At 47.0% G+C, this 24,198-nt stretch overlaps 1 protein-coding gene across 6 annotated transcripts in view; it reads right to left on the bottom strand.

Moving 5' to 3' along the window:
* Cyfip2 (cytoplasmic FMR1 interacting protein 2) overlaps positions 1-24,198 on the bottom strand; it is a 119,022-nt gene that overhangs the window by 13,424 nt on the left and 81,400 nt on the right. For all 6 annotated transcript variants that reach the window (XM_028864240.2, XM_028864239.2, XM_037200883.1 and 3 more), the window contains 3 exons: positions 17,253-17,396; positions 15,625-15,715; positions 14,548-14,678 (listed from right to left, as the gene is read on the bottom strand). In XM_028864240.2, the coding sequence (XP_028720073.1) occupies positions 14,548-14,678; positions 15,625-15,715; positions 17,253-17,396 (366 nt within the window). The remainder of the gene's footprint in view (positions 1-14,547; positions 14,679-15,624; positions 15,716-17,252; positions 17,397-24,198) is intronic.

A 24,198-nucleotide genomic window follows, 5' to 3' on the forward strand; every position in this document is an offset into this window, starting at 1 on the left:
CTAACCAATGACAGAAGAGAAGCTAGAACCTAGATCAGACAGCTTTTGATGGGAACAAGTAAGGCATAAAAGCACATTTACAAATAAAAGGAAGTCTATACCACAGTGTTGGGAGGACAAAGTTGAATGGGACTAAAGGGAAGACATGGCTAACAGGCTTAATGAGCAGCCTCTGGTGGCTGTGACTTCAGCACGACGCACAGAGAGCAGCTAGAGAGAGGCCCCTCTACTTTGTCTCCCTCTTCTTTCAATTGTGGGCACTGCGTGAGATGAGACCCCCAGATGCATTTGAACTTTAACTCGTAAGAGATAGACAGAGAAAACTCAAGATTATGGGTGCTCTCGGGCTTCCTCCACCCCAGGTATGGATGGAGCTCTCCCATCCTGGGCATCTGAAGAGCAGCAGTGAGATGGGAACCCTGAAATACATTGCTGAGAACTGTAGGTCAGTTCACATCCCTTCCATCCCCCCTTTCAGTGTCCCTGCACGTGATGCCTTTGACTACCCTTCAGTGTTCATTTTCTCTCTCTTCACTTGTTTATCTTGCCTGCTCTATCACTTGGTAATACTCAGTACCTACAAATTATCAAGCCTTCGCTTCCATCCAGACTCAGCTACTCGACCCCTTGCTGGAGTCCTCACTGGGCAATTCCTGTCCGGACCTCTAAGGCTGACTGTCTCCCTTCATCCTCCACCTGGCTTGCTCATAGACTGGGACGTGAATCTTCCTTCACTTCTTCACCTCTCGAGTGCGGTGAACTTCCGTTCTGTTGGCCCATGTCTCCTGACTCTTCCCTCACTGCCTGCTGTAATACCTCTGTTTTTATCTTAGTCCCAGCAATAATTTATGATTAAATGCCTTTCATATGATAACTTATCAATAATCACTTCGGTGGGGTAAATGTTTGTTACCCCACATGAATAAACAAAGTCATCTGTCCACATGATAGCCATCTAAGCATGAGAAGACTGCCGTCCATCCATCCATTCACCCAACAGACATTTATTAAACACCAGGCACAGTTCTAGGCTATGCAGATATGACGTGGGACAAGTTAGACTAGACCTCTGCTCTCATGCCATTTAAATTCCTGTAGAGACTTAGGAACACAAAGAAAATTTCCGATCGTGATCGCTCACGAGAGGAACAGAGCGGGCGAGAGCTCATTTGGGTCACTTGGAAAAATCCTTAGGAGGGAGTAGAAGCTGAGCAGAGGCTGGGCGTGGGGCAAACCAGTCACATAGATAGGGAAGAGTATTCCAGTGCAAAGGCCATGGGCAGTGAACACACTGGAGTAGAGCCACCAAGATTCACAGTACACACTGCATGAGGTCCTAAAGGTGTGTGTGTGGTGGTGGTGGTGGTGGGGAAATGACATCACGTGGGGCCTTAATGGCATAGTTTAAGTACTGATGTCATTCTATGTGTAGAGAGGAGCTATTTCAGTTATTGCAAGTACACGTCACAAAGTCTTGGCTTTCTTACAAAAAGTCTCCTTGCCCTTAGGCATGCCTTATTGGCGGAAGACTGGCTGTCCACTGCCCGCACCGTCAAGTTCTACTCCATTCGTGGGGATAAACTAGTCTCGGGAGCCAGGGAGAGCTCAGAGGGAGGACAAGAAAGAAGGCTGTGCAAACAACGAGGTAGCTCAGTCCATCTTACACGGTGAACTTTGACTCGGGGAGATGAGGGCACTTCCCTTTCCCACTGTGAAGCCAGCTTCTCCCCAGATTTGCAAACTAGGGGACAAGGGAAGCTTGGATGGAGGTGTCCTTCTTGGATGTCATCTACTGTGTCGTGAGGTCTGGCTAGGAAGGTGTGAAGGCCAGTGGGGAGTAGAGAGGTAGAACATCCCAGAGGAGGAACTAAGTCGCCATTTGCATAATGAGGTGGCTGCACACCTTGTGTGGGAGGTACTTGTCCGCTGTTCATTAGCTGAGGTCATTGCCACAGACAGAAACAGGCATTGGGTGCAGACAAAGGCCTGTGTGAAGGACAGAACAAGCTTCCATTGTGGAGCCTGGGCTGATGGCTGGCTTCCCGCTCCTCTGATCAGGATCTCAAAGCATCTACGAGGAGCCCGCCAGGCCACTCCCCACTGGACTGGGTCCTCTCTTGGCCTGTGAAGCCCACCCTGCAGTGGTCCCAGGTCTGTAACCACCTGTCCAACACAGAAGGTCGGCTCTCTTCTCCGGTTTGCTCCTGAATCCACCTCTCTCCCCTGACTCCTCTGCTCTGTGACTGTCCCTCCTTCAGCTCTCAACACCATCCACCCGAAGGACACTTCTGCAAGCTCTCAACCCCACACCCCTACCATGCACATGCCATTGTTAAATGTCTTTTGAGAATCACTTTCCCCTTCCAGATTTGAACTGTATTTTATATTCCATATGACTGATGAAAATCTACCTCTCACTGGAACCCAACTTCCATAAAGTGGAGACAAGCTTCCTTTAAATATTTTAGGGTATTTTTCACTATGCCACCAAAGATGAGCATGGTGCTGGGTATATTGTAAGTGATCGATCACTCATGACACAGAATAACAGCTGCAGGGTCCAGGGCCTGGGGATACGCTTAGGCAATAGAGTGTCTAGTATCCTAGTGCTTGGGAGTGGTGGCAGGAGGATTATGAGCTGGAGATCATCCTTGGCTACGTGGCTAGTTTGAGCCAATCTGGACTACAGGAGACCCTGCCTTGAAGAACTTTTTAAAAAGGCATGTGAGAGATTTGAAACATAATAGAATCTCCCTGAGTTTGGGTCTTCTTATGTAGGCCTAGAAGTTTCTCTTTATTAATGATGGAAATAAGTTCTTAATTATTCATTTATGGAAATAAGTTCTCTTTGATCTGAACTATGTAATATTTTTAGCAAATGCTTCATTTAGTGGCATTTTCAGGTATTTTTACATTTTGCACCCCAACTTTCCTTCCTTTTTTAAAAAACCTATATGTATAATCACTACATTTTCTACATCAACTATATGGTACTCTGAAAACTAACCTTAGGAGAAAAAAAAAAAACCTCTGAAGCAACTAATAATTTTAAAATCAGTAGTCCCTGGTGTCCTGCTCGTGAGAAGGCTATGGATCCTAGGCTCAGTCAGGAATGATGTTTGTGTAGGTATAGAGTAAGTAGTATTTTGCTTTTGTTTTAGGCCACACTTAGCGGCAAGTCACTGATGCAGAACAAAATATAAATAAAAAACAACCCACATTGCTGCGATAACACAAGAGGGCAGTTGTCAGCAGCAAGGGCAGTGACGCTTGAGAGTTTCACCTTCCCGAGTCTTAGGGTCTTCTTGGAACAGTCATAATCCAAATCAGAGTGCTACAAGCAGCTGGTGGAGGTTGGTACGTTCACTACAATTACAAGGAAGGATGGGGGAGGAAGTGAGGGGCGGCAGCGATGAGCTGGAACCACATCCTTCTAACCAGACAGTCCCCAAATACCACATGACGTTGTTGGACATTTGTCTTCTATTAAGCATCATGGAGAGAAGAAGTGGAAATGGCCATGATTTAGGCAGGGCAAGTTGGGGACTGGGGGGCAGGTGGGGAGAGGCGCTCTTAACGTCATAAACAAATTTGTATTGCTTAATTCATCATCACATGTAACTAAGAGCAATTTAAACAGAACAAGATGCAGGGGGTAAACAGTCCCCAAGGATCCTTGGCTAGAACAGGGAGCCCACAATCGCCTTGTTCTTCAGGGAAGTTGATGCAATGGGCACTAAACTGAACATTCACTGGAGGCCGCCTATGTCCAGGGGCTTCAACCTATCATCTCTCAATACCTCTGTGCAGTAGGTCTGACTGTCAGCATCTTGTGTGGGGAGACCACCGAGGCACTTGGTAACACTGGCTTCCTAGCTAGGCTTACAGAGGTATTAAGCAGCAAGGCTGGCATTTAGACCCAGGCCACCTCCCTTCCCCTTCCATACTTGTGTGACAGTCCAGATAACCACAGCTCATACAATAGCATTGTATGCCACCATCCCACTGTAGGTCATGAAGCTACCAGGTCATCTAGAGAGGCTTTGTCTCTTATAGAACAAAGGATCACAGGTTCCTTCACCATACGCTCCTGTCACCTCAGAGCTGCAGGGTCCTGCCAGCCAAAGACAGCGGCAGTGATGACCCCTCTACCATGGATCCCCCACCCTCCAGAACTGTAAAAAGTTTACAAACTACAAGCTTCAGATATACAGAGGGAAGCCCAAGCCAGAAAGACCAGTCCCCCCCCCACACACATGAAAATACACAAAATCACCAAAGACAGAAAATTCACTCCAAATCTAACCACCTAAGAAACATTTTAGCCTCACCCATACCTGCGAGGATCATACAGCTTATTGATTTGCTTTCAGTCTTAGCAACTTCCTTTAAATGCACAGAGAACTGTTATTTTCACAGGCAGTTTAAAGAAGGATGGGCCGGTGGCTCCGTGGGTCAAGTGCTTGCTGCACATGCGTGGGGACCTAACTTTGGTCCCCAGAACCCATGTGAAAAAGCCAGGAATGGCGGGGTGCTGAGACGGTAGAGTCAGGAGGACCCCTGGGACTTGCTAGCCAGCTAGGCTAGTTTAGCTGGTGAGTTTTAGTCCAGGGAGGGACTCTATTTGACAACAAAAAAGTGGGTGGTGCCCATGGAACAGTAGCTAAGTTTGTCCTCTGGTTTCCACAGACATGTGCACATGAGTGCGTGCATGCGTGCTGTGTGCGTGCGTGTGTACACCCATCCCCCCACCTACCCCCACAGAGAATGGCAGGTCTTAAACTACCTTCTAGTCAAACAAGCAGGAAATGATTGATATCGCTCTTCCCAGAAGTCACCTCTATCCTGAATTTGTGTAAATAACATCATTGCAGGCAACTCATTTGTATGAATCTGCTGGTGTGATCCCAAAGTACTGCACCTCTCACGTGGTCAGTCTCTACCTCCCACATCCTCCTTCCTGGTGGTCACAAAGTTCTTTAACCAATCTTATCCACCTCCCCAAAGCTCCACATTCAACTATAATCTTCTAGGAGCTTCCTAAGCCACTCTGGTACCTACTGGATTGTCTACCACTCCCGTTTATTCAGGGCCCCACTGAGCCACAGAGTGAACCATCCATCCAGACAGTGCAGAAGCTAAGCAATGACCCCTGTAAACATGGACTGACAGAGAATCTTCTCAGAGGGACCACCATGCCTGGGACTGGAATTTCATCTGACGTGAGAGGTCAGTGAGAAGAATGTAGAGTACAGAAAAGCAAGAGATAAAACAAGCCTCCACACATTGACCATGAAGACGGAGGCTGAGCAGAGATGATGTAAGTCTGTCATTCACACAGTCGTCGGTGCTGGAGAAGGAGCAGAGGGTGAGCCAGACCTGACCCATAGTCTTTCTTGAGTACAATGGAGGACACAATCGGGTGGGGAGTTCTGTAAGTGCTCCATTGGGGGTGTACATGAGGGCACAGCAAGCTGTGTATGTCCGTGGAGCCACTGAAGGTCAGGGCATTTCAAACCAGGAGCGAGTCACTAACAGCATTTAGACATTGTGCTACTAAGTTCCCGGAAGAGATGTGTGTGGCTCGTGATGGTGATGTGATGATGACAAGCTGGTGGATGTCAAGGACAGTAACATGTGGCCCTGCTCTGACACAGACCTGCAATGTACCTCGTTCATCCAGCCACATCTTCACCTGCGGGCTCAGCCACATGGCTGGACTGTGTAGCAGGGGAGGATGGCGATGAGGAGAGACCCGTGGAGCATAATAAGTACTATAGAAGAAGATGCGCAGTACTGCACCCAGGTTCTGGGATCTGAACACAGGTCTTTACACTTATCCCACAATTACCTTACCCGAGGACCCATTTCCCCAGCCCCTGGGATGAGTTTTCCAAAGTGAGAAACCACTGGACAAGGAGAAACGCTTAAGCCAGGACCAGCGGCGACACCTGCATGTTGGAGTTGGGGAGGTGCAGAGGAGTGTGAGGCAGCCCTGTCTGGAAGAAAAAGCTTCACTGTTGCCTCCCTTGGGGACTGCAGTGTGATCATGCTGCTTCTGCAGAAGCTGCTCGGGGTGGAGCTGCTGTCCAGTACCATCTGCAGGGACCAGGAGTCCTGCTAACGTTTGTTACCTGGGTGTCACCCGCTAATGCATGATGGCGAGGGAAGCGGTGACTCAAGACCTAATGGGACCCAGACCTGCCGCACAGCCAGCAGAACCAAGTGAAAAGGAACAGGCTTCTGGAGTGAGGACGCAAAAAACGACTCCCTGTAAGGAACCCACACCAAAAGTCTTCAAGGGTCTCATTGATAATTTTGCGCTGCTTTCTACTTTAACTTTTTCTCTTCCTACTACACTTCATTTAAAATTGAGGGGCCGGGAGGACTTCCGCCCAATGCCACAACGTTCGCAGTATGCCGAGTCTTTGAGGCCGGGGACTTGGCTTCTCTTGGCTAACGGGGATTACAAAGATTCACTGTGCCTATGTTAAAAAAGACCATGATCCTAAGGATGGCAGATTCATGTGGAAAACGGCATCTGACTCTGTGAAGCTCTGCTCTTGGGTGAAAAATGACCATTTTTTTTCAGCCGACCAATCTCAAAAGAGTGTTTTCTTAAGTAACATTTGGCTTTAAGTCTTAAGGCAATAAAAAGACAAATTCCACTCATGTATTAGGTGTCTGTCTTTGTCAAGCATGCCAGAAGAACTGACTTCGCAAAGGAGGGGGAGCGCCTCCCCCATCCCCCATCTGGACTCCGGTTTGCTGGTATGAAGGGGGCTTGGGACCAGGCCTAGCCAGCAGGCACAAGCTCTAAACATTCCCTTATATGGACACATACGTTGTTAGTGTGAGTGTTTCCTGAAGAGCCCGTGGAGCAGGCCAGAAATCAGGCTTCCCACACCCACCACGACCCTCTGCATGGAAAGTATGAGCCGTGCTATCAGTCTTCATTTGAGCCTCCGTTTGCAGAGAAAAAGCCCACCCAGGACATGCCGCATCTGTCTCTGCTGCACAGGCTTCTGGGTCCCAGCAGCTCTCTGCAGCGCAAGCTAAATACATCTGCATTTAATTCTTCTCCTCTCCAGGGTGGGCAGCAGCGTGAGTGCTGTTTTCTCACCCACCTCTTCTGAATAACAGCATAGATGACACTCCCCTCCCCCCTCCCCCATACATTTGGCTGTCAAGGGAATAATAGGATTATTATCCTGGATCAGATCGGATTAATATCTGATCAACCGGGAAAGACCTGTAGCCAAGACACCGTGGCCTGCACAGTAGTGTTCTCTTTGCTAATAACATCAGTGCCGTCCTATGGCAACCCACAGGGTGAAGTCTTCATTTGGAACCAGCCCGTGTCAACACCTTCCTAACTTCTGCTCACTTTAACTCTCCAGCCCTCCAGATAATATGCATTGAAGGGTGCAAATGTTCCTTTTAAGGAAGACGGAACTGTTTACTGCAATGAATTCACAGGACTAAGAATGTAAAGTCGAAGGTGAAGCCCCTCTTCTCTCATTGCCGTTCCCACCACATTCTTCTAAGCTTGGCTCACCAGACTTTTAAAACTAACAGAACCACCAGTTTTATAGGAGAAGGGCTGCCATACAAGAATCTGGAAAAATATCCTCCAGGAAGCGAGCAGTGGCTATCTTAACACAACAACAGTGTGATTTTTGTTTAGTTTCTGCTTATCTGGGTTTTCCGACAGAACTTACTTCAATTGTCCACTGTAGGGGGGAAAAAGAAAGAGCGAAGTGACCATGAGTTAGAAGTCAGAGGCAGAAGGTCAGATGTGGGGCTGGATCACTTAGCTCTAGAATGCAAAGCTTTAGCCATCCGGCTGCTTACCTCACGACCTCAACCATCCTGGCTGTGCACATGTCCCTGTCCCTCAGTGGGTGGCTTCTGCACTCTGAAACACACTTGGCTCTCAGCCCATCTCTTGTGCTAGCCATAACCCTGGGGACATCAGGGCCCTCAGAACCATAATGCTTTATCAAAAGACCCTTGCAAAGGGTCTGATTACAGAGAGACGTCGTTAACAGTTCACAAAGACGTGAGGAAATCAAATCTCCCTAACATAGCTGAGTGAGAATAAAAAATTAACAAGTTTGTAAAATTGTCTGGCAATGTCTAGTTTCACCATCTGTAAAATGTGAAGGTGCTCTAGATGAAGGCTCTCAATAGGGTCAGGTAATACCTGGAGCCCTAATTTATCTGAAGAGGGTGCTACTGCCATCTAGTGGACAGAGTCCAGCAATGCTGCTCAGCATCATCTAATGCACAGAACAGACCTCCAACAAAGGATTATCTGGTCTCCTGGGCAGCAGGGTTGAGGCTGAGAGCCTGATGTGTCTGATTCAGTGGATTGGAATGATGCTCTCAGCAACAGATTGTGTCTGTTGTGATTGTGGCCCACCATGCTGCAAAGATAAGTTGGGGTGGCTGTCTCAGAGCCTGTGTGTGTGCTGGGGGAAGGGGTCTTCTGTGTTCCACACAATGCGTGTGTGTGTGTGTGTGTGTGTGTGTGTGTGTGTTGTGTGTGTGTGTGTGTTGGGGGGATAATACACAACTGGTTGATGTTAAAAAGCAAAACAAAACAAATCACACATGATGCGAATAAGAATGTGGAAATCACAAAGTTGTCATCAGGGAACTAGGAATCACCTTGACAAAAGAAACAGGTTCGATTCAATAGCTGCTAAGAGCCTACCGACCTGGTATCAATGGGTACCTGATACACAATCGAGTTGGGTGTGATTTCAGCACATAGGGGACTGAGGCAGGAAAATTTTAGGCTTTGAGACCTGAGACTGTCTCAAACGTCAACACAGCATTTACCCAGCACCTAGAAGGAAGACATTATTTCAATCTGAAAATAAACAGAGTTGAATTTCTACGTTCTACTAAACACAGTGTGAATTCCAGATAATATACTCAGTGGTTTGTTACAGCCTGAAAGGCTAAAGCAACCATGAAATGGGAAACTGATGAAGATATCAACTCTTAGGAACAACTCTTCAACTAAAACCAGCCATGCTCTATCTACTATGAGCAGATCGATAATATGTAAACAACACCTACAAACCAATGAAGAAACCCAACTAAAAAGTAAGCAAAAACTCTTACCAGCACTTTACCTAAGAGGGAGTTCAGATGACCAAGCATACACAGCAAGGGCCTAGTGCCTTTAGATCAATCAAAACCATAATGAGAAGCTGAGACATACCTAGAATGGTTGTGATTAAACTGTTTACCTAACGACAGCACATTCATATCAAAAGATAGTCGCCATATCTAACCCATAACAGTAACCAACTGTCAACAGCCTCAATGCTCACTTTGATAGTGACAAAATACCCTATTAAATGATGGAAGAAAAGGTTTTTTGTTTTTGTTTTTGGTGCACAGTTTCAGTTCTCAGTTCATCATGGTAGGGAGGGTGTGGCAAGGCAAAGAAGCCTATATCATGACAGCCAGAGAGAAGAGAGAGGAGAGAGAGAGAGAGAGGAGAGAGAGAGAGAAGAGAAGAGAAGAGAGAGACCACGCCTGCACTTGTGGACTTCTTCCTTTATTCTTAAAGGGGATTTTTTTTAGTGTGTGTTTGCCTGCATGTATGTATGTGTACCATTTGTGTGCAGTACCTGCAGAGGCCAGAAGAGGGTGCCAGATACCTGGAAACTAGAGTTATAGATGGTTCACATGGGTGACGGAAATTGAACTTGAATCCTCTGCAAGAACAGCAAGTGTCCTTAACTACTGAGCCATTTCTCCAACCCCATACCCATCTTTTTTTCCCCCATCAACATCCCCAGCCTATGGGATGACGCCATTTACATTCGGGATGAGTCATCTCCTGTCATCCCTCTAGTTAAGTCTTTTTGAAAATGTCCTTCACAGATATACCTGTAGGGCATGCTTCACTTGCTTGCCAGGTACTTCCTGACACAATCTGATTGAAAGTTACGGTTAGCCATTAGCACCCAATCACTCTAAAACACTATTCAATTCACCGACCAACACAATGGGAACCATCTACAATACAAACTGCACAGACAGTGGATGATAGACCTCAGACAGAAGGACAAAATAGACTGCCCAATCCCACTTTGATGAGCTTCAAAGACAGAACTAAGGTCTGGAGTCAGATGTCAGAATCATGGCTGCTTTGAAGGAATGCAAGGAGGCATGAAGAACTGCCTGCAACTGTTCTGTTTCTAGACTTGCTGGGGGTTACACGGGCTTGGTGCCTGATCAAGCTATTCACTGAAGATTTACACTCCTGACCACACATGTTCCTGAAAGACACCACACAACCCGACAAAAAGAGAAAAGTCAGGTACGTCATCTTTGGACTCATATCACATCTCCAGTTTGGAGATCCACAAGCATGTAATAATGAAGAATACATTTATCCTTTTAGGCATACATTCTTTATACCTTGAGATTAAGGCTGAGTTACCGCTGTCACTCTAGAAAGGCAAGTGACAGAGTAAGAGAAAGTAGCCGTGCAGCTTGTTCATCAGTGTGAAAGTCATGACATGTGAAAGCTGAAATCCACTAGGAGGAAGCAGCAGCTACGGCAAAGACCCAGAGAAGGACTTCTTGCTCCTTGCAGCTAGCTATCTGTTCCTACCATTTCCAACTGGTCTTTAGATCAATGCTAACACATCAATACGATTCCCAAGTAGGACATGAAGCCATTCTTGGTAAGACCAAATGTCCCTACTGACCTCTAATCCATGCCTCTTTCCTGAAATCTAGAGACAATGGCTGGGGATCCCTCAGCCTGGCGAGTTCCTGTTTATTCCTCAATGTATTATTTTGTAGGTTGTTTATTTTACATATGTAACCCCACAACATATCTTTATTTACAAACTCACATTTTAGTTGACATTCTCTCTTACCACGCCTTGTGCTAAGGTCAAAACTACTGTTGGACCTCATTCTTGTTGAGGGCTTCAAGCTTTCAGGAGAAGGGACAGTCCAGTTACACAGCTCTTCTATGACCTTAGTTTCCCCCCTCCCTCCCTCTCCCTTCCTCCTCCCCTCCCTTGCACCCTAACTCCTTCCCTTTCTCTTTTTTATCCCCCGCCTCTCCTCTTTTTCCTTCCTGTCCCCTCTCTTCCCATCCATTCTCTCTTTCTTTGCTTTCTTAATGGGAACCACTGACACACTAATTACAGATCTAATTTCTACTTTCTAAGCTAAAAAAAAGCTCTGGAACTCTCCTGCCCTATTTTCATGCCAGCAAGCACAGGTCAGGATAGATGGAGATCTCCCCATTTGTCAAAGTAGACAGCAGAGGCTGCCGTCTTGGTGAGCGTGATTCTGGACTGTGCCCCCCTTCCCCCAGCCATCCAGGACCAGGGTCACCCATGTTTTCATCTGTCTCGGCTGCTGACATGTCCTCCACACTGTTGTGTGCATGCTAGGACAGTCAGCTAGGTGAATTTAGATCCCGAGTGTCCTTTTGTCCTTAGCGATGGAGCTGGGAGAGATGTTTCCTCCAAAATTAGCCTGTAATGATATCATGACCTCCAGGTCGGAATGGAGGCTCTCACTCACAGCTTCTCCTGAAAGTGGGGGGCTTGAATGTCTCCCCCCACATCTGCTACCTTCTCCTTGTGCTCTTGAGACCCTGAACAGTTTTTTACTACTTATCCTTGTGACTTCTGAAGGCTATGTTGCTATAGCAACCCAGGCCCACTGAACTGTGTAAAGAACCTGTTATCATCCGGAAGAGGAGCCATTAGTGGTCTCCAGAGTCCATTTAAAAGGGAATACAATTACTCCTCACAGAGGGCGGGCACCACCACAGGGCCATTTCGGAGCTTCCGGGGACAGTGAGTCTGAGAGCAGCTGGTCCAAGTGCCCCAAATTAGGATGAGGACAGACATGGCGATGGCATGCCCAGGCTCACCTGGGATGACACAGCCACCCGTGAGTGACATCCTCTCTTACTCTGCGGCCCCCACAATTACTTCTCCCTTCTTGTTTCTGCCTTTGCGGTCTCTCTTACTACCCCACCCCTCTCTCTCCACGGACCCAGGCTGCAAACAGCCATGGCCTCGTCCTTTGTTCTCTGCCCAGTTGCTGCCTCCTCCCTGAGGCCAACGGGACCTTTGAAAAAGTCAGATCCTCCCTCCTCTCCTGCCCAGAAGCCCCCAGCAGCTTCTGCCAGCGTTCTGTGGCCAGAGGACGCCTGCCACGTGGCTGTCTCTCCCCCTCAGGTCCCGCCTTGGCCTTTCCATGCCTGCTCACCCTGGATCCTTTCTGTTCCTTCTAGACACCAAGTTCTACCTTCCAAAACTGCGCATCCTCCCCAGGTCCTCCACATCCCTGCTGTTACCCTGCTCATGCACTCCATAAGCGCCCCCATCTGCAGTGTATGCAGTCACCCTTTGTGAGATCTCTGCTCATCTCCCCCTCCAGAAAGAAGACAAAGATGCCTGTCTCTTATTGGGGTGTGTGTGTGTGTGTGTGTGTGCTATCTACCCCGTAGAGTTATAAGAAGGAGAGGGTCAGCTCTTAGTCACCTACACTTTGTGTGTAGATGAAGGAGATGCCCTGAGGGTGTTCCATTGCATCTAAAGAGTTACGTAGCCCCACATCACTCCATCCCCATGGCTGCACCCTTCTTTCTCTGTTTCCTTCGATTACCTGAGTCACCAGACACCTTCAGGACTGGGTCCTCCACATAGAGGGAATGTGTGGTAATGAACGCGGTAAGCACAGCCTCTGAGCACGTCACATCTGTGGAACAGGGCCAGCAATGCAGATGACCCACTAGTCTGCAAAGGGGCTGCCTGAGATGCGTCTAGAGATGCATCTATACAGGCAGGCACCCTGCGTCAGCTCCTGGGATGCTGCTACTGTTGATCTCTTGCTGCCTGTACTTGACACACGCCATCTCTCTTCAGCCATTAAGCTGGATGGCAGGATAATTCCTTTGTCTCCAATCACAAGAGCTGAAGATGCAGGGCTGCCCTTGGCCTACGACAGCTTCTGTAATGAAGTTCCCACTCATTCTCCAGGACACACAGCAGGGAAGCAGTCCCCACACTGTCAGGTCCAAAGGAAACTCCAGGACTCCAAATTCCAAAAGGCAGAAGGGACAAATGGCTATCTGTGGTGCCTGTTAGCACCCCAGCATTGGCGCCACACCTGTTAGCACAGCAAAGGGCATGCTGGCCTCCATGCTCCCTCAGTATCACCAGTCCATCCTGGCTCTTCTCACCTCCTCCCTAGCCTAAACTTCCCATAACCCTGCCATTTCCGCCATGCTCTCTGTCTCCCTCTTTGTCTCCCTCCTCCCTGTCTGCTCTCCCATGCTCCTTCTCTACATAGCCCCACCCTGCTCGGTTCCTGCTTCTCTCAGAGGCAGGCCCAGTATGCTAGCTATGTTCAAGCTACTACTTTCTCTCTCTGTTCTGGATACTTCCAGATGCCTCTGGCTGTTCTCGCTCTCATATCTACAATAAAAGCCTTTCCCTTAACCATATCACGGAGCGGTCATATTGTGAGTTTCTACACATACCACACTTGCTTCTATTTTTTTTTTCTCTCCCTGGACCCTGTGCTTGCCTCTCACAGCACTACTGACATTTTAAATATCATTTCCATGACAACATGACAACACTAAGCCAGGCAGACACCTTTGGGGGCCTGTACCCTCAAAGTACTTTCTCTTATTTTCAGCTAAATCTTGATGGTGCAACTGAACAGGCCTAGAGACATTTCTGTCCATCACATTAATTTTTAAAATATCCTTTACAGGGACTAGATAGATGACTCAGCAGTTAAGAGCACTGACTGCTCTTGCATGGGACCCGGGTTCAGTTCTCAGTACATACAAGGATGCTCATAATCATTTATAACTCCAGTTTCAGGGGATCTGATGCCCTCTTCTGACCTCTGAAGGTACTGTACACATATGGTACACATATATACATGCAGGCAAAACACTCAAACACATGAAAAACAAAAATCCTTTCACACATCTTTTAAAATTATGACATTAAAGCATGTTTAGGAACAGTCCCTAACTGGACATGCTCCTAAATGTGTGGCTACCTGCATGAATATCCCCATGCTTTTCTTTGTTCACAGAGAAATGACCCCACACTCTCCTTGCCTGCTGCAGTTAGCAAGCTCCTGGCACACTTTCACACCTTGCTTGTGAATATTTTGCCTTTGCATTCACTAAGATGCACACCTCTTGCATACGGTCACAAGCACACACAGGATGCAGGCATCAGCTGGCTACTGCCGCTTCTTCCCCCAGCACAATACTGGTTGGTGGTGAGCTGGCCAAGAGAAAGGCCAACTAAGACTTGGCTACCTTCCCTGAGGACTGGGCCCAACCAGTGAGGGGTGTGGCCAGTGCTGGAAGCCAGGTATGAGCCACCTCTGCCCCCTCTGGCCTTCTGGCCTTCAGGAATGAAAGCATATATGTCAGGGATGGAGCCTTGGCATCTGGGTATGTGTGGGGTCCCTCCAGCATGGGGACACCATAGGTTCTGTAGGTTCAGGACTTACCAGAGCTTGCTCTATGAGGAGACAGAACAGGATGGCGTTGCCCACTTCTCTGAGGCTTTGGAACACGTCTGTTTTGAGTTCTGCGTACTCGATGATGTCCTTCAGTTGATGGTGGAAGAACTCCAGGATCCCTGAGAGCCATAAGGGGGAGGTCAGGGGACATGGGCACTGTTTAATCAGGTTTATGGGCAGTGCCAACTGAGCTACAGCCCTAGACTTAGCAACCTTCCACATGCCAGCTTAAGGGTGGGATTCCATGTAAAGGTCAATACTAGACAAAGCTCAGGAAGCTGGCACAAAATATCTGGAGCAAAATAAAACACATCTATAATCTCAAATGGAACAGCTGTGGCCTAGCTGACCCTCCAACGGGGACCCGAATTCCTAACAGCAAAATTATTATTTATAGATATTATCTACTGAGTTAGGTATATCTATCTATAATATTTCATTACTCATAATATCAACCAGACACTATCATCTTTTTTCAGATGAGGTTCAGAGTGGGTAAGTGGCCCACCCATAGTCACACAGGCAGGAAGTGGTGCAGCTAGGCATGGACACCAGAGCCTCCGGCCTCATCCTTTTCCTGTTCTCAATCACGCTCATATGGAAAATTATGTCTTAGCTTTTGGAAACAAAAAATACAAGGCACCACATTATAGCTTCTGTCTTTCTCCATATTGAGTGGATTAAAAAACCCATTTCCGGCCTCAGTTTATCTATGTCACACGGCACCCCAGCTGGGGTACCAGCTACCTCTAAACAGACAAACGGGAAGGCCTGCTAGAGGTGCTGAGGACCATACACGGAAACCTCCTCTGCACTGTTTAAATGCTCTCACACTTGCAGTTCACTGCAGCTGGCCAACAGTCCAGTGGGCATCCTCAAAGGGCCATTCACCATCCTGACAGAGGATGACGCTACTGCTCAGGGTGGGAAGACAGGTTGAAGGCTATCAGGCCAGGGGCAGGCAGAGCCAGGATGTCAGTTGTCTGGCAACTTAGAGACTGAAATCTCCTGAGGTGGAAGCCCCGCCCTGCCTGGGGTGCGCATTCATTTCTTCCCGTCACCCACCTGGGGAGCCATACTCATGCCGAGGCAATCGGCATATTTTCGGCATCACCTCTATCAGCGTCTTCACGTACTGCAGAATGGTGCCTTGGAGCTGCAAGATGATACAGATGAGTGAGCTGGAGTGAGATAGCCCACTGTTATACTCTTTACCTCTGGGCCAAATGCAGGGCCATAGAGGGATACTGGAGTTCTGTTAAGACTTGTGAGCAAAACATTTAAAAGGGGGGAATAGTCCCCGCTGTCCTTTAGACAGAAAAAGACTTTATAGACTTTATGAGGGATGTGGGATATCTAGGTAAGGGTTTTTTTCAGGGTTGCAAATGCTTATGATATGGAGATTAAATGAAATGTAGGCAGGGAACTGTGGGGATTAATGCATGTAATCTAATTTAAGCATGGAAAATTCATAGCACATTCCTCTACATGTCCAAGGAAAGACATCTTTAATCCATTATCGCATTTTTTCTGTTTTACTCTGGATTTGGCACAGCAGCCCTTAATGACCTATAGCAGCTTCTCATGGCTGCTTCTAAAGAACTAGACTGAGCAAGAGAATTTGGCTTATTCCATACATGGTTGATTATAAGTTATTTCTCTTCAGGAACTCAAGATTTCCAGAGAAATCTTGTTTCCATATTTTGGCCTTGCTTCAGTACCACCACAGGGAATTAAGTGAAGCTCCAGACAACCATACTTGGGGTACACACAGAATGTTGGTAAAGGGATACAGAACTCCCTGTAATATTGGTAGCAGTGGTCATCAAGAAATCCCAAGGACTATGAGAATTAAAAAAAAATGGCAGCACATGAGTTGTGGATTTGCTATGCTAAAGTCTTTTGTTGTTGTTGCTGTTTTGATTTTTGTTTTTAAAGGGTCTCACAGAGTCCAAGCTGGCCTTGAATTTACTATGTGGCTGAGGATGATCTTGAACCTTTGGTCTTCCTCCATCTACCTCCGGGATGTTGGGTTTACAGTTTGGTACTGCCACAGCAGCCAGCTCTATGGGAGTACCAGGGATTGAACCAAGGGCCTTGTACATATCAGGAATCGCTGTACCAACTGAACTACACACACAGCCCATCATGCCGAGTTAGTTAACAGAGAGCATAGCTGGGCAGCATGAATAGTGATCTGGCTTTGAATGTCAAAATCAGGATTTCTCAATTCAGCAAAAACAATGAGTGAGCCCTGAGTCACAAATGGGGAGGCAAAGGTCAAGAGGCCAATTCAGGGTTAGACAGCTCAGGGGTTAAGAGCACTTGCTACTCTGGTTGAGGACCTGGATTTGGTTTCTAGCACCCACATCAAGTCGTCATAACTGCTTGGAACTCCGGTTCCAGGGGATCCATCACCCTCTTCTGGTATTTGTGGGTAGCATACACAATGCACATATAGACAAGCAGACACACACACACACATAAATAAAAAAATAAAAGTTACATAAAAAGAGGTATAAAGGAATATACCAGATGTGTAGAAACCACCAAGCAATAAGGACCAAGGACTCCGAGGGTGACATCAAGTGGCAGAGCTGGTACGCAGGAGATTTGGTTTTCAGCTCAGAAAAACCAATTCTGTGCACAGCTCCTGTACCTGGGAACACCCAAGCAGCAGCATCTCCCCTTACCAAGCTCTTGACGATTTTTAGAAGTTCCTCCATGACCACGGCAATGCCCTGGTAGCCCAGCAGTCTGCAGATGGTCTTGAAGTGAGGGGGCCCCACAAAGTTCCTGTAGGAGCTGTAGATGTGGCTGTAGGCAATGTTGAGAGGCTGGAAATAGAGGTTGAGGAAAAGAGAGTGAGGAACCCCTGAACAGATGATGGAGGGGAGTCCTGGCAGGTATTTTGCTGATAGAAGAAATGGGATCTTGCTGCTCAGGCCTCCCTCACTGGTCCTGGAGTGAGATGTGTCCAGTTAACAGTGATGGAGCAAATGTCACTAGGCTGGAGAAGCTGTTGCCCAGTGGGAGAGGGGTAAGAGCTCCAAGGTAAATCCAGAATATGAGGAGACCTGCCACCTGTAACTGTCCACAGACAAATCGAGCTATGGTCTGGGATAACGTGGCTGCCTTTCTCTTGGAAGTGGTTTTGTATCTAAAGATTAGATATCAAGACTGAGCAGCTCATTGGCCACAGTCTTCTGCTCTTGGCTTTTTCCATCTGTGATATGAGGGGGTTTGGGAATGGCTAGCCCCAGGCATCAGGAAGTTTTATATTGGAGAACCCAGCAAGGCTTTTTAAGTCTTTGTTTCTTACTCTGTGAATAATGGGAATTGGATTAAGTTAGTGTTAAAACCTTGAGAGCAACAGTCCATCACAAGAAAGATATCATAGGCACTCACATGCAGAATACACACAGTAGAGCTGTGGGGCTGGGTACTGCTGTGGGACCCAGAGCTCCGACCTTGGGCCACCATCATCTTATGGACCCTGAGGGATACCCTAACTGAAGGAGGCAGAGCTAAAAGGACCTTTCTGAGCTGGGTGTGGTGGTGCACATCTGCAATCCTATTACTTAGGCAGCTGAGGTTGGAGGATTGTGAATTCAAGACCAGCTTGGGCTACACAGTGAAATCCTATTTGCCTAGCGTGAACGAGGCTCTGGGTTCTATCCATGGCCAGGTGTTGGCGAAGATGGTGGTGATACCTGTCTGCCTGAGACTGCATGACCCAGAGCAGGTCCGAGATTTGTGTTTGTGAAAGATTGCAGCTCTATGGCGACCACCTGTGCCATGCTTCCCTGTGCGTTTTTATTCAATGCACACAACAAATGATTGTGATTTGTGACCGTCTTAGCCCCATTTCACAGATGAGGCAACTAAGGCTCTGGGCAGCCAAAAGTTTGCTCAAGGTCACAGAGTCCCTAGGTGAGTAAGCTCTGATCTGAAGCAGGTATGGCTGATCCTAACATCTCCACTCTTACCTCTCCCTCTAGGAGTTGAAATCATCTACCTGTGATGTTCAATTTCTTAGCTAAGGTTTCACCTTATTTTTGGGCATGCTTTTTCTTGCCAGGTATTAAAAATCTTGTGCAAGAGCATGTCAATATGAGAAGGCTGCACCGGATACTCTATTTGCTAATTAGTTAGAAAGTCTACATGAATGAAAAAGAAACCCTTATGATAGGTGTGGAGGCTTGCAAGACTTTCCACTTCTTCCTGAGTCATCGAAGACGACTTAATCTGGTTCAGCTTGTGTTGAGTTTGGGATGTCTGGTGAGATATTACCCAAACACAAAGTGAGCACCACAGTTCTAGGGTGCTGGCACAGGAAGGATGTGTGAAGAACAATTAGCATTCCCATCAGTAACTCAGGTGCATGCTAACCTGGGACACACATTAACTCACACCTGAGTGTGTCTGGTGAGCTCACGCCTGCACACAGGGAGGCGTGGAGCAGGAGAAAGAATGGGATTCTTCACGGAGGAGCCGGAGCTGTTGCAGTAAACTGCCTAAACCTAGGGAAAGGCGTGGCCTACGTCATTTTTGGATGTATGCAGGGAGGGAAATGCAGCTGATTTCTGATTATGGTGTCCACTAAAGTCGAAGTTGACTCCTGAAAGTGTGTGGACTGGGACTGCAAGAACCCTGAAGCTAGGTCACGAAATTTTTTAAAATGTGCAGACTAAACCTACCGTAGTGCTTCTGTAACAGGCAAGGCTATCAAGTGGGAATGTGGAAAGGGCTGTGAGGCTCATTCACAATGTCAGGAGTGTGATTTGGTTCAGGCCCCATCATCAAAGCATTATTTTGTATCCTTCTGTCTCCTTCAGAGGGCAGGAGTCCAGGGGCCAAACAGACCTTTCAAGGGAAGTGGAAAAGCACCACATTCTGCCTGGGTTGTTTGACTCCTGAAACCATGATCTGTGGAAGGATGGACCTGCTGCTATGTCCCTCTCAAATTTATACACTGACTACCATTCCGCCCGCCCCCCCTCCCAGGTGATGGGGACATTGGGTGGTTAGAGTCCTGGTGAATGGGGCTTAGTGTCTCCAGAAGAAAAAGCATGCAGGCTTGTTCCCTCTCTTGGCCATATAACAGGATGCCTGTTTGTAGAACAGGATGCCCACAAGACCTGGATCTGCCAGCACCCTAGTCTATGATCTTGAACTTGGACTTTCTAGCCTCAAGAGCTATAAGCAATAAGTACTTGTTATCTCAGTCACTCAGTCCAGTGTGTTCTTGCTATTGCAGCCTAAGCAAAGCCAAGTGTATTTTACTTACATCCCAATATGAAAGTAACAAAAACTCCATTTTTTATATCATAGCCTAATTTACTTATTTTTCAAAGATTAAAATGCAGAACCATGCACTGAATTTTCTCTTGCAGCTTTAGCATACTAGGAAACATGAGAAGATAAAGCTTCCACATGCTCGTGGCCAGGGGGACATGTGACAGAGCTCTTGGCTGGTCCCTCATTCTCACTCATATCAGGGACTCTTGGCTTTTCCTATGATTCCAGGGAAAGAATTTCTGCTCTGCCCAGCAGAGGGGTTTCAGATGGATATGGGTGATGGCAGCAATCAGCTTATTCTTTTTTTTTTTTTTTTTTTTTTTTTGAGTCTCTATTTTTATGCTTTGAGACTACAGGATGAGCCCTAGGGTAAGCATAGTCAGAGTGGGTTCAAATCCCAGGATCCTATTTTGTTCTACTTGTTTATTATTATTTTTGTGAGACAGGCTATTGTTATGTAGCTCTGGCTTGTCTAGTATTCACTATGTAGCCCAGGTTGGCTTTGAAGTTATACAGTCTCCTGCAGAACCCTAATTTACTAGTTGGAGGTACTTGGGAGAATTACTTGCAATCCTTGGTTTCCCCTAAGATGACGGTACTTGAAGTTTAACAGGTGAGAGATGTAAAACCATAAGCATGATGCTTGGCCCCAGAAGCGCCTGTGGAAGCACTCATTAATCTTTCTTTGGCTGATAATCACTAAGAAAGTAATGTCTTGTTCAACTCCTTTCCTCCCAGAAACTATGACCACTGTGGTGATTCCCTTGACATGGACAGGTTCAATACATGAGGTCTAATTTATACAACATAGTGGGCATCCCACAAGGGGACAAGACAGAACTCAGAGCTGGAAGCAGCTGATAGAACACGCCCTCAAATTCAGATTTTGTTCAACATCAAAACATCACGGAAGTGAGTACTGTCCAGGACATATGGGCCTGGCGTTGCTCACCCCAGGAGGAGGCTGGAATAGAGGCACTCTGTCATTCACTTCCAAAGTGCAGTCCACTGCTCGCCTGCTGGCTGCTTGTCCATTTGAGCAGTCTCTCAAACTCCCTTCCTCCCCCAAGGACCTCCCAGGGCCAAGCACCTCTAGCAGCACAAACAAAAAATATCTTCAGGTATAGAGACTGGTCAGCAGTTTTAGGCAGTCCCAGTTTTAGGCAGAGGAGAAACACTTTGGAATTATTTTACCATATAAGGGTTAAAAAAATGCCCCCCTCCAAACCCACTTGGTACACGTAGGAGGTCTCTGGTGCCAATCCTATGTCAGTCTAGATGGCAAGTTTAGGCCTCAGTAGAACCAACATGAAATTTGCAGACTTCCCCTTCACCTCCTAAGTGAACAAGCTTCCTGCCGCATCCCCCAAATCCACCACATGCATGCAACAGGAAACACACACATGCAGGAAAAGACATGCACACACACACACACACACACACCCCAGGGGCACCCCTCTGACCTGCTGGCTCAGCAGGAGGCTGGGCCCTATTGAGAAAATGTGGGAATAGGGAAGCCTGGGCATTTTCTGAGGTTCAGCAAAGAAAAATAGGAAGGCAGTGTGACTTGGGACTCTGGACATTTGTCACTCATGTCTCACAGCAAACCACCTCCACTCCCTGACTCAGGTTACAACCACTGTCCGATGGGAAACTGACTAGATTTCACGTCGCCCGTGTGAAATCAGAGGTTTAAATCTAGATGACACAAAGTAGATAATCAGGAAATAAACCAGCCCGACTGAGGAATTATTACGGGGCAGCCCAGGTTACAGTTATGAAAAAGTAAATGGCATTTTTCTTTACATTTAATTTTATGTGTGTGTGTGTGTGTGTGTGTGTGTGTGTGTGTGTGTGTGTGTGATGCACAAGCCCATGCCATGGGGAGTGTGTAGCGGTCAGAGCCCAACTTCTGGGAGTCAGTTTTGAACTTGGGTAATTAGGTTTACACAGTGGGAGCTTTCTTCCTTCCACTAGGTCATCTGACTGGCCCACAAACAAGACTTTAAGAAGAGAAAAAAAGTGATGAGTTTGGTCTGAGGGGCACTCTTAATTATCACTAGTAGCCAATTTCTAAAACAAAACAAAACAAAACAAACAAAGGGAAAGAGCTGTGGGGAAAATATATCTAATGTTACAGTTATCATTGTACCAGTAGTGATGGCTCAGGCCTGGGACCCCAGCACCTGAGAAATGGGAGCAGGGTTATCCAGAGTGTAAGGCTCCAAACTAAACCAAACCCAAACAAACCTAACATTGACCATCTGTACCTTTTTAAAGGGTAGTATATCTGGATTTTTAATCCTAAAACCTCCATCTCTCACCAGATGGTGAGCACAGCCCCAGCCACTCTAAAAAGTGAGTTCTATTTATTTGGCTAATCCAATTTGTAAGTACTTTGCATCTTCTCTCTGGAATCACGATTACTGTTTCAGAGATTTCCCAAGAGGAATTAAAACCCATCCTAACTTCCTGTTTGTGTTAAGGCTTCTCTAATGAATGCCGGTACACGCCACAAACAAACATGGGTCTCTGATGGAGGCTGGAGAGTTAGCTAGCTGTAGCTCAGCTCTTTTAAATCGCTGCAGGTCAATACTGACAGGATGCATGGGTAACACACCACACCACCCTTGACAGACAGTTCACAGGACAGATCCACCCAGTTGCAGGTTCAGAGCCATTGCCAGGGCTTGAGCAAAAGCGCGGATATGTCTGTCTATCGCTTCTTGATGTTTTTTAAGCCGTGGAGCTGTGGTTCAAGCCCCTGAGTTCCTTCCTGGGGTCCACAGGGTGACAGACCCAAAGGAGTTGCTGGAGAAATCTAAAGAAATGATGCTCCTCTCTTGAGCCACAGGTTAAATGCATTGGAAAAATCAAAAGGAACTGAACCTCCCAGCTCCGAGAGGTCATACCCACTCTAACACTTAGATGTTAGAATTTCTGAAGGAAACCAAAGCCAACTCTAACCAAACCCCCCTCTTTATAATTGGTACTCATTTGATGACACACCACATGAAAACATAAGGGTGTATTGCGTCTTGATGAGGCTATTTTTTTGTTTGTTTTATTTTACAGTCAGAGTCTCATTTTGTATACCTGGCTGGCCTTGAACTCTAAGTACACCACACTGGCATCAAATCACAACAGATCTGCCTGCTTCTGCCTCCTGAGTGCAGGGATTACAAGTGTATATACCACTATGCCCAGATCTTTCCACCTTTTAACTCCTTCCGGCACCTTTTCTGTGGCCACCATAAGAAGGTACCACAAATCTGGTACTTTGAAACATTCTGGTAGCCATGAATAAAAAAATCACCTCCACTGGTCCCACATTGAGATTTAGCTTGTCCACACTCCTCCCAAAGGCTCCACTGGAGAATCTGTTTCTTGCTTCTTCTAGTTACCAGGGGCTGCCAGCACCTCTCTTTTGTGACCACATCACCCCTAGCTTCCGGTCTCTCTACTCAGTCTTCCTGTCATGTCCTCCTGCTAGGTGATTCTCTCTTCTAAGGCCACTTGTGATGCCTCAGAGCTCATCCTGACAATGCAGGTGCCTAAATTAATCACACCTGCAAAGACTTGGCTCTAAAACAGTAAGAGTTCCAGGCTGTCCCAGGCTGTCCGTGGGAACCATTATCAGCTATGACAGCTGGCAAGGTGATGCCATCTTCATTTAGAATTAGGAAATCTGAAGTCCAAATCCAGCAGGTGCTGCCATAATCATAAGCTTTGATGGGGGGAAGCCATGCTGTGGAGCCCGGGGACGCGGGGAGGAGTGGTGACTTCCGATTGTGAGGCTTTTGGACAGTGTTGTAACCTGGGCTGGTGGCAATACCCCAGGTCAGTCAAGGTGAGATGTGTTGACAGAGGACAGATGCTCCATGAAGATGGACCGAGTTGGCCAGAGAGGCTTGAACCCGCTGGACTGTGACATAATGGGGATGGATGACAGAGCTGGATGAAGTTTCTATAACCGATCCATCCATGACTGAGACAGTATTCTTTAGCTATCGATGAGCATGCTCACAAATGGAAACACCAACAGTGTCTAAAAGCTGGGACATTATTGGGAAATGATTAAAAGAATGAATAATTTGTGTTGAAATCTGTATCCTTCTGAGATAGTTTGATGATGTTGTAGAGTGCAGAGAAGACCTTTTTTAAAGTATCAGATCATATATTCGTCTCGACGACATCCTCCTGTGTGGCGGTTCTGAGGCAGGTGTACTTGGACTCCAGGGCACAGGGTGTTCAGAAGAGAATGGATGCAGCCCCCCTTCCCCCTAAGCACTGCCTCCCCAATTCTCTCAGTTACATTCAGGCAGCTGTGTGTTCTCT

Source organism: Peromyscus leucopus, chromosome 8b (genome assembly GCF_004664715.2).
Source record: "Peromyscus leucopus breed LL Stock chromosome 8b, UCI_PerLeu_2.1, whole genome shotgun sequence".
In the NCBI taxonomy this organism is placed as follows: Eukaryota; Metazoa; Chordata; class Mammalia; order Rodentia; family Cricetidae; genus Peromyscus; species Peromyscus leucopus.